Source organism: Thamnophis elegans, chromosome 14, assembly GCF_009769535.1.
Source record: "Thamnophis elegans isolate rThaEle1 chromosome 14, rThaEle1.pri, whole genome shotgun sequence".
Classification (NCBI taxonomy): domain Eukaryota; kingdom Metazoa; phylum Chordata; class Lepidosauria; order Squamata; family Colubridae; genus Thamnophis; species Thamnophis elegans.
The window spans coordinates 4,415,221-4,425,625 of NC_045554.1; the positions used below are offsets into that span (position 1 = coordinate 4,415,221).

The 10,405-nt window shown below is 43.7% G+C and overlaps 1 protein-coding gene across 1 annotated transcript in view; it reads right to left on the reverse strand.

Annotated features, from left to right (window-relative positions):
* The window catches only part of SMURF1 (SMAD specific E3 ubiquitin protein ligase 1), a 47,644-nt gene extending 40,384 nt beyond the window's left edge, over positions 1-7,260 (reverse strand). The window contains 1 exon segment of the mRNA XM_032230966.1: positions 6,870-7,260. Within this exon segment, the coding sequence (XP_032086857.1) occupies positions 6,870-6,924 (55 nt within the window). The 5' untranslated portion in view covers positions 6,925-7,260.
* Positions 7,261-10,405: the final 3,145 nt, after the last annotated feature.

Consider the following 10,405-nt stretch of genomic DNA (forward strand, 5'->3'; position numbering starts at 1 on the left):
TGAGTTCAATTTCTTGAAGAATGGATCGTTTTACTCGCAAAGAGAGGCAGAAAGATGACTAAGAGATGCTTCAATGGCATTTATCTTCATTTAGTAACTCAGCAGATAGGCTTCCAAAAGACACATTAAATATGTACGATAGGATTTGGGCTCTTTCCATGAACCTTTTGGAAATGGGAAACCTCACTTTTAAAAGCAGAGTGCTTCATGGCCAGAAAAGAGGGCTGTAATTTGAGGAACAAGGCCCAAGAAATAGGTATCCATGTGAAATTAGTTCCATAGTTCCTTGGAATTCAAGCAGTGTCTTCCAGAAACAAGAGATTTCTTTGAGCTATAAATTGGATGGCCCAAAGGGATTTTATCTCTGCTGTACGCAAGCTTGCCTTGACACAAGCCGGTGCAAGTTGTGGCCTCTCACATGATTAAATGTTGCTGAATGAAAACTAACCCCAAACTATGTACTGCATTAGAATTCAGCAGGCTCTCGCCCAGAAAAAATCTCATTTAGCCATCAACCTAGGGGCTATTATCTCTCTCTTTTATCACTCTTCCATGTGTCAACTTTCATTCTCTTGCCAGACTTGGAATTCAAAAGCCAAAGTAGGTATTTAGAACGTTGGGTTATTATTTTCATGTGTCCCCCGCTTTTTTTTTTGGCATACCTTTGGAAGTTACTCTCTCGCTGTGAAATGTTTTTTATTATTCGAGAAATTAAACAGAAACTTCGTATCGGATCAATAGGGCAATGTACAATCTAAATAACTGAGAGATATTTATTTTGAAGTGTTCCATGCTCTGACGTAGCCTGTTCCCACAGTTCTCTAAATTAAAGAAAATTTAAAAGAAAAACATTCCCCCCCTCCCAAAAGGGCAACTATTTAATCATTGCCATATTAGTCTATCAGTTGAAAGGGTACTGAAAAGAGTGAAGAAGTACAATCTATGTCAGTGTTTCTCAACCTTGGCGACTTTAAGTCCTATGGACTTAAACTCCCAGAATCCCCCAGCCAGCAGAGCTGGGAGAATTCTGGGAGTTGAAGTTCTGGGAGTTGAAGTCCATAGGACTTAAAGTCGCTAAGGTCGAGAAACCACTGATCTATGTAGAGCAGTCAGTTAGCCACCTACATTTCAACTGGAAGTTATCTTCTGGAGACAGATCACCCTGGAGAAAGTCTATCCATGGGGTCACTTAAAACCCAACACGGACTTGATGACACGTAATCGCGTGTTAAATGATTACTGGAGCAAAGAAGCCAGAGTAAAGCTCATCTATTCCGCAGAACTGGTTTCCAGCTGTAACAAAATAAAATGATAGCAGAAGCAAATGGATATTATGCAGGCCACGTTTTTATAAAGAGAGACCTTGTCGTCACGATTTCTGAAAATGACCAGGGGGGAAAAAAAACCAACTGGGCCACTTATAATTTCAGTGTCAAAGATCACTATCACTAACTATGCTGCATCAGTCAACACTGATATTCGTGTCCGACTTGAGGGCACCGTGCTCATCTGTTTCTTGGCCAAGGGACTCAAGAGTTGTCCGAAGACAATTTCCACGGTCATGCGTGTAAACATGACTATTCGCCAAAGGCGCACGGAAAAGTTACCTTTGCACCAAAGTGCTATTATAAATCTACTTGCGTTTGCACTTTTTTCCAAGGTGGGAAGGAGCTGGGGCAAGGAACGGGAGCTCACCCTGTGTCACGAAGCTCGGGTCTCAAACCAGTTCTCTGACTACCACAGTTTCTTTAGCCACTGAGCCATCGTGCTCCCCCCTCAGATGTCAGCATGCTGGGTGTAATCTCTTCAATCTTCTTTTTAACATACAGCTCCAATGAGTTTAATTTCAAAATCTGACCTATTATAGTTTGAAGCTTCCATTATAATCAAATTTATGGGAGGCTGGAGAAGAACTGTCTTTGCGTTAATAAACAGGGTGATTTCTTATACTTCACATTTTCAAACCATGTTTCTCTTGCTATTACAGGACAGTGCATCACCATACTTCTGCAGCTAATTAAACTCACCATCCAAGAGGAGCTTTTAAAAATAATTTCACCCGTTCAACCATCTCAGATCAATGGTTTGTTTTGTTCACCAAACTGTATTTAGCTGTGCTCTTCTGCTAATGCAATAAATATTACTGCTGTATTGAATTTCCTTTTCCTTGTTATATTCTCAAATCTACATCAAGGGCATGAAAGTTTTTTTTTTTTAAAGAGAGAACAAAACAGGGAATTAAATCCACAGAAATACTTGGGGAAAAGGAGGAATCAACTTAAATTTGTCCAGTGCTAGGTAACTGAAATATAAAATGGCATTTGGACACGTTATACCCACACAACAAATTTCCACATTAGTCACCTGACCAATACAATACTCAATGGATGCAGTCTTTCAAATCACTTCAACCACATCTGGAGACTTGCAAATGAAATTACAAGTAACATTCAAACCATTCAAAAACAAACCAGTTTGGCTTCGAACAATCAAATAATCTGACTGTTAACATAAAAGGTGGCATTTGCTATTGAAGGGCAAACTGTTTTGTACTTTATGGTAGCAAATTATTACAGTTATACCTACGATATTACACAGTAGCATCCAAAATGTCATGTAATAGTGCATATAATGATATGAAAATCTGAAGGTGCTTGCAAAAAAATATGGAGCAGAGAGCTTTAACCGAAGCCAGGTGTTAGAAAGTTGATATGTTCAAATTAAACGAGTATCGTTGCAAGCTAGCAACCTAATGCTAAATAAGCTTGTCAAGGATATTTCAAAAGGATTACACACCAAGTCCCAGCTTACCTCTATAGCCATACTTATATAATAAAAATTAATTTTCATGGAGTGCTAGCAAGTTAAAAATGCCACTAACTTAATATTACCCAAGATTTATAATTTTCAACTCAAGCTTTAGACATAAAAGTACATTTTAGGATGGCCAGCTTTTGCTAATTGGTCTGAGACAGTATGGCAGCTTTCTACAAACAAGCTTAGATAATCTGTAAAATCCTTAACTCCCTTGTTATTCTCAACTCTTAGGTATCACTTGTTATAATGTGAATTGTCAAGCCCCCCATTTTTTGACACTACATCTTAATTATATGTACAATGTCTGGTGCATGATTTCTCTCTCTCTCCCTCTCTCTCACACAACATGAATACTGACAAGTTTAGATTTTATTTGGTTTGTATGCCGCCTATTCCGAGAGACTCAGGGCGGCTTATTATAAGTATGTTAGTCAGTAATGAAAATTGTTTTCTGACAAATATTACCAAAAAAAAAGAAATCTAGCTTTATATTTTACTTTATAAGCTGTTTCTATCATGACCAAGTTCCAATCAGCCCAAGACTACTTAACTTAGGCCAAGCTGACAGGGCTAATGCACATTGAGATGCAAAACTATCAAAGATACTAGACCCATTATGAATTGGATTGGATAGTTAACATTAGTTTTCTATCATCAGAACAATTCTGTATCTAAAATATTTGCAGGTAAAATCACTTAATATGAGCATTAATAATTTATTTAAATGTATCTTCTTGAATCAGTTTTTTTAATGAATTCCTTGCTTTGGTGATTGACTCCCAATCATTGGGAGTCAGGCAGCATGCAAATTTGATTAAAAAAATAGAGCCAGTTTAGTGTAATAATTAAGCCATCGGGCTAGAAACCAGGACCTCTTGAGTTTTAGTTCCACCTAAGGCATGGAAGCCAGTCACATGAGTGGGTGTCTTGGGCCAGTCATTCTCTCTCAACCCTAAGAAGCAGACAATGGCAACCACCTTCCAAAAAACCTTGCCTGGAAAACTGTCAGGACTCTTCCAGGCAGCCTCCATGACTAGAAGACGGTCAACCATGACTAGAATTCACCACTCACACAGAGAGACTAACAATATCATGGTTAGGTTGAGAAAATCTCCAGTTTAGAAGCTTCAGTCATGAATTTGCTGTTTAGCATTAGAGAAATTGCTACTTTAATAGTATCTTCTTCATTTACAAGAAAGCAACAGTTAGCAACAGAATTGCTATTAAGTAGGGATGTTGAAAATAATTACAGGAAATGCATAAAAGTACTATTATGATGCTAAGTAGGGACAGACCTAAATTAAAGAAATATTTATGGCATATATTTACAGCAATTATATAAGTTATAAGAAAAGTAGAAAGCATCAACCTGCCATGACAATATAATCACTGCTGTATAGTTTTAAATGTTTCATTCCTTTTGCATCTGAAATGCCTTTAACTTCTGAAAAAAGTCGTTGAATTAATTAAATTAATGAAGATCAGGAAGACAGAATATCAACGGTAGTTCAATAATCAAGACTTCCATTTAAAAAATGCAAGTTAATTTGTAGTTCAATGAAAGCAATGCAGAAAAATGCAATTAATCATTGCCAGGTGCTGAAAATCTGGCCCATCATTTACCCTGGTTAAATGGAAGTATTAATTTTTGAGAGAAGTGAAACACTCTCAAGCAGAATCCACACAAAACATAAAAAGAAAGTTGATTCTGCAATTCATGTGGCTTCCCGAAAGAATTGTGCCGAGCTTTGTTAGTAATTCTCAATGGAATTAGCAAATATTCCTAGTAGTATCTGAATTTCATTCAAAAAAAAGGGAGGGAACTAGACAGGAAGTTAAATATTGTTTAGATTCCAGTTCACATACTTTTATCTCCATAGAAAAGTGTGGGCATTCTACAAAGTATAGGCCAGGAAACACCTGTCCTATGTGTATTTCACTTACATTTGTAATGCACCAGTTCTATAACGTAATCAATATAATTAACCTCCTATTACAAGAGAGGGGGAGAGAGAGAGAGGCCACTGAAGGACAAAAGCTATCCAGCAAAATCATGGCTAACATGGAGACTGAAAGTTTCCACATTCCGTTTTTTGAACAGTATATTGACAGGTTTCTTAGTAAAAATGTTTGTTACATTTATTACAATACATATTCCACATTTTAAAAAACCAACAAGGGCACAGTTTTTAGAAACCATGATCACTGAAGCTCCCTACTATCTCTTTTCGAAAGCACCTAATTTCCTTCTGACATTTGAAGGAATCTTCAATGGAAAAAACCCTTAGATGCAATCTAAGTGCGCCTTAATACAGACCCATAGGGCACCTCTCCAAAAAGTCCTGAACAAAAATCTATCCTTCCCGTCAAGCCTCATAAAGTCTGGTTGGCCGGTCAGTTTTTACAAACGTAGACTATCTGTGTTCCCATGAGAAATTAATTTGTCAAATATTAACAACCAGCACTGCTTTAACACAGAAATCCAGTTGTATTTAACACAACCCTCTGAAATAGTTTTAAAACAAGGTGCATCCAGAAAATTCCAGTTATTCACAACCCAAAGGGGAAAACAAATAATCAATCCTTCAGGAGGTTTATAGATTTGAAAGCCCCCAACCCGAGGAGCTGCAGGGAGGGAAGGATTCAGCCTCTTTTAGAAGATCTCCTAAATTCCAACCAGCAAGGGGAGAAAAAAAAACCACGACCAACCAGCTTTCCCCAATTCCACTGCAATGCCGAAACAGTCAGAACTCAAATGTCTGCGGGGCATTTTTGCCAAGAGAGCAGAGCAAGAAATGAAAAGAGGGGACAGGATTTCTCCAACCCACCAAATTGGGGAGATGTGAGGAAGGATTCCACACACACCCCAATTTTCCTAGGAAAGGGAAAAAGAAGAGAGAGACAGTCAATCCACGACAGCAGGAACTGTCTCAGTACTGTTAGCCATGGTGTGTTGCTCACCGTGTTTGAATGTCAAGGCCCAAATAAGGCCTTCCTTTAACCTGGTCAGAGCAGCCCTTTGAAAGGTGAGGCTTACCTGTCCTCCTAGCCCTTCAGCCCACCTGGGGAGGGAAAGGAGCACCAGCAGTAGGACAATTGTAACCTTCTCCTCTTCCTCCACAGCCCAGAAGACTTACCTCTCCATCCAAACAAGGCTGGAGAGGATGATAGGGAAAAGGGGGAGGAAAGGGAGGAAAGAAGAGAAAGAGGAGGAGAGGAAGAGGTCAAAGAGAAAGAGAAGTAGAAGGAAAGGAGAAGAGAAAAAAATAGGGGAAGGAAAAGGAGGAGGAAAGAAGGGAGGAAGAAAAAAGGAAAGAAGAGAGGAAAAAGGAGGAAAGTAGAGAAGAGGGCAAAGAAAAGAGAAGAGGGAGAATCCGGGAAAGAGAGAAAGAAATAGGGGAAGGAGAAAGAAGAAAAAGAAAGAAGAATGGAACAGGAAAGGAGAGGAGGAATAGGGGAAGGAAAGGAGGAGGAACGAAGGAAGAAAAGAGGAAAGAAGAGAGGAAAAAGGAGGAAACAGGAAAAAATAGGGGAAGGCGAAAAGGAAAGAATAGGAAGCAAGAGAAGAGGGGAAGGGGACAGGAAGGAGAGAAAAATAGGGAAGGGATGGGGAAGAAGAAAGGAAGAAAAAAGAGGGAAGAAGAAGGATCAAAAAAGGGGGAGAAAGAAGGAGAAGAGGGGAGGAGAAAGAAGGAAAGAAGAGAGGAAGAAAAAGAAGAGGGGAAGTGGAAAAAAGAAAGGAGGAAAAGAGAACCAGGAAAGAGGAGAAGACTCCCTGTTGCAGAATCCGGCGCGGGACTACAACTCCCATCACCCCAGCCTGTCCTCCTCCACACAGAGGCGAGGCCAAGCTGGGGGGGGGAGGCCCTCAGCGGATGATGGGCTCTGGGGCCCTCAGGAAGGCGATCCCAGCAGAGCAACCCCTCCCCTCCTTCCCACCCTTCCCCTCCGCATCCAGGCCGGCTCCTCCAGCGGGCGGCGCCGGCCGTTGTCGCCCGGGGCGGTGGGAGGGGGGGCGGTTGGAGGCGGCGGCGGCGCCCCGGCGTCTGTACCTGTGAGGCGGACTTTGATGCTGGAGCCGGCCCTCCGGGTGCCCGCGTTCGACATCGCTCCCCTCAGGCCGACCCCACACGCAGGGCGAGAGGCGGGATCAGCCGCCGGCCACCGACCCCCATCCGCGCTTCCTCAGCCGCCCGCCTGCCGCCAGGCCCGGCCTGCTCGATCCCGGCTCGCAGGCTCTCCCTTCCCTTCCTTCCTTCTTCTCTCTCTCTCTCTTTTTAAATAATAATTAGGATTCGCCTTCTCGCCCCTTTCAAAAACCATGAACGGTCATCTCGGGACGGAACTCAACCGCTCCGGTTCTCCTCACGAAGCGGCGGCGGCGGCGGCGGCGGAGGCGGCGCCGCCTCACGGAGCTCGACGCCCGCCCCGCCGGACGCGAACGGCGACTGCGCGGCCTCGCGCCGCCCTCCCAGCCAACCGCCCGCCTTCGCGGCAGGGACGGCGCCGCCCACTTTTTTTTTTTTGGTGGCGTCCCGGTCGCCATCTTGGGGAGGTCCCGCCTATCATAAACCTTAGAGAAAGAGAGAGGGAGCAAGGAAGGGAGGCGGTGTCGCCGGCCGCCATCTTGGGGAGGTCCCGCCTATCATAAACCTTAGATAGGAGGCAAGGAAGGAGGCAGTGTCGACGGCCGCCATCTTGGCGAGGTCCCGCCTATCATAAACCTTAGATAGGGAGGCAAGGAAGGAGGCGGAGTCGCGCGTCCCCCTCGGGGGTGACGGAGTGTCCCGGCTTTAGAGGGCTGGGCCGTTGAACTACCAATCCCGTCAGCCGTCGGGGGGGGGAGGGAAGAAAAAGGAACCAATCATGGGCGGATTCTCTCTGGAAGGTCACAGGTGGCCCACACCTGAGGGGGAGATGCCTGGGATCCTGGCCCAGGATGATGGGGTGTGGTCCGTGGCATCTGGAAAGCGGGATTGGATGGAAGGAATTACATTATAGTTCCATCAGGAGAAGCCAGGGCAGGGAAACAGGAGTCCTTGGTGCTTTCTGAGCTTGGTTGTTTTCTTGCCCATGTTTCATGACCCAACTAAATAGCATCAGTGCTTGGCAAGTACTAACACTGATGATGTAATCTAGTTGGATCACAAAACGTCTGGAAGAAACCACTAAGCTCAGAGAGCACCAAGGACCCCACAGCCCTCCTCCTCCTTCTGACCTGCTTCCTGCTTTTCTCCACAAAACCCACTTCCTTCCAGCACTGATGATGTTCCCTAGTTGGTCATGAAAGGCCTGCAAGAAAACCACCAAGCTGAGAGAGCACCAAAGACACCTCATTTGCAACCCTGAGCTGCAAATATTCTCCTTTAAAGTTAATTCAGAAAGCAGGTTCAGCATCAAAGTCATCTTGAAAAGCATGTCTATTGTGAAGAATAACGGACCAAAGCTTACGAGTAGACCCCATTGAACGTAAGTCTGGCATCTGCACCTCCATCACTGTCTGGTTTGGCTCTGCAACCCAACAAGACAGACACGGACTTCAGAGGAGAATCAGAACTGCAGGAAAAACAATTACTACCAACCTGCCTTCTATTGAGGACCTGCATACCGTACAAGTAAAAAAAGAGGGCTGTGAAAATATCTACAGACCCCTGGCATCCTGGACATAAATAGTTTCAACCTGCCTTCCGTTGAGGACCACTATATTGCACTAGTCCAAAAGGCAGAAAAACAAGATTTATGCAGGATTTGCATGTTCTGTGCCTTAATTGCACTGAAGAATAGTGGAGATTGTTCTACCTCTTTCTTTTTCTGCAGTTTCTCAACTCAAGGGGAGGGACCGGGTTTTTAGCACCACAGTGTGGGCTTTAACCCCATTGCAAAAAAACCCACTGCCTTTCTGGTTGTCACCTGAACGCAATCCATGTTCAGGTGCTTTGCAATACCTTAAACACAAAACTCCTTTATTATATACCTCATGCCTCAAGCTACAGGATGGAACAGATTGGCGCATAGGAGAGACGGTTTGGTGCATGCCTGAATTGTGGAAGAAATCCACGCAGTGGCCTGAAGGATATGTTTTTTTTTTTAAAAAAATATCTCTTCCCATCTCTGTTTCAACCTGTCTTTAAGGTCAAAAAGAGGCCATGATGGCAAAGGCAGTTTTAAATACTTTTTTCGCGGAAGGTGATTTACAAAGAGACTTTTCCCACGTCATAGAAAATCCTGCTAGAGTTCATTATGCTGCTTGTGTTAGTTTCTTCTCATGCATAAAAGGGCAGAACCTGAAAATGGCCTTTGAAGATGGTTAGACTTCAACCCCCAGAATTCCTCAACTAGCTGGGGAATTCTGGGAGTTGAAGTCCACACATCTTAAAGTTGCCAAGGTTTGAGAAACTCTGGTGCTGTTGTGGCCCGCCAGCAGAGCTGGCAGAAGATTCGGACACAGTGAGGAGGTTGGGGAGGAAGATGGGCCAGTCCTGGAGTCTGGGGAAGGCTCTGATGAGGGCTCTGGGTCGGAGGCAGAGAGGGGGCCAGAGCCATCTGACACTTATCAGCTGCCTTCGGAGTCAGACAGCAGTGAAGCAGACGAACAGCTGGTGCCTGTTCCCAGTGTGTGTATGCACAGAGTTGCCGGGCGAAGGGAACAGCTAAAGAACAGGGGTCGACTTGGAGAGTAAGGCCACAAGTGGACGGTGAATGGCCCCTCCCAAAAGAAATAAAAGAGGAGCGAAAGGGGAGTGGAGTTTGCAGGAGACAATTAGTTCGCTTCATTGGTTCGTGACTCTCCGAGACTCCTTGCCAAGTTTTGCAGATATCAGCCTAGCAGCTCTCCAAGCCAGAGAAGGTCTGTGACTGTAAATCCTCCCTTGAAAGACTTTGTGAATGAGCAGAAGGGTTTTTTGTCGGGACCAGGAGTTTGCTTCATGCTCTCGGGAAGCCTCGGTCAGAACAGGTACAACGTATAGATGCTTCTACAAGGCCATCTGAAGGAGCCTGCTCTAGATCGAACTGTTTTCACAGCAAGAAGGAAGGAAGGAAGGAGGAAGGAAGGAAGGAAGGAAGGAAGGAAGGAGGAAGGGACATCCTCCAGACACAATTTTTGCAAATCAGGAGAGTGATTTATTAACAAACCCTTTTTTTCATCCCTCCCCTCTAGTGCTCACCCCAAAAGAGCATCCACCACCATGTTTGAAAGCGTGCAACAATTAAGCTCTTTCAGAAATCGAAAAAATCCTGCTGTTCGCCCTTAAAGGCAGAGTTTTCATCTCTTCGTTTCCAGGTTTAGCTCTTCACTTCCTAACATCGATGGGAGAAAGAGAAGGGGGAAAATAATTCCGCATTTTCCTTGCAGACTTTCAAATCTGTTACTTTAACTCACATGCCTCCTTCCACAAAGTTCCAAGTATTATAATTTCACGAACGTTTATGGGGAACTCTTCAATCCTTAGCACCTTCTTCCAAAATATGAGTTATGATTATTGAATTTTATATTATAACCAGGATTTCTCACTTATGGTTTATGTATGCAGAAGCTTATGTACCAGAGACAAATTCCTTTTGTGCCAATCACACTTGACCTATAAGA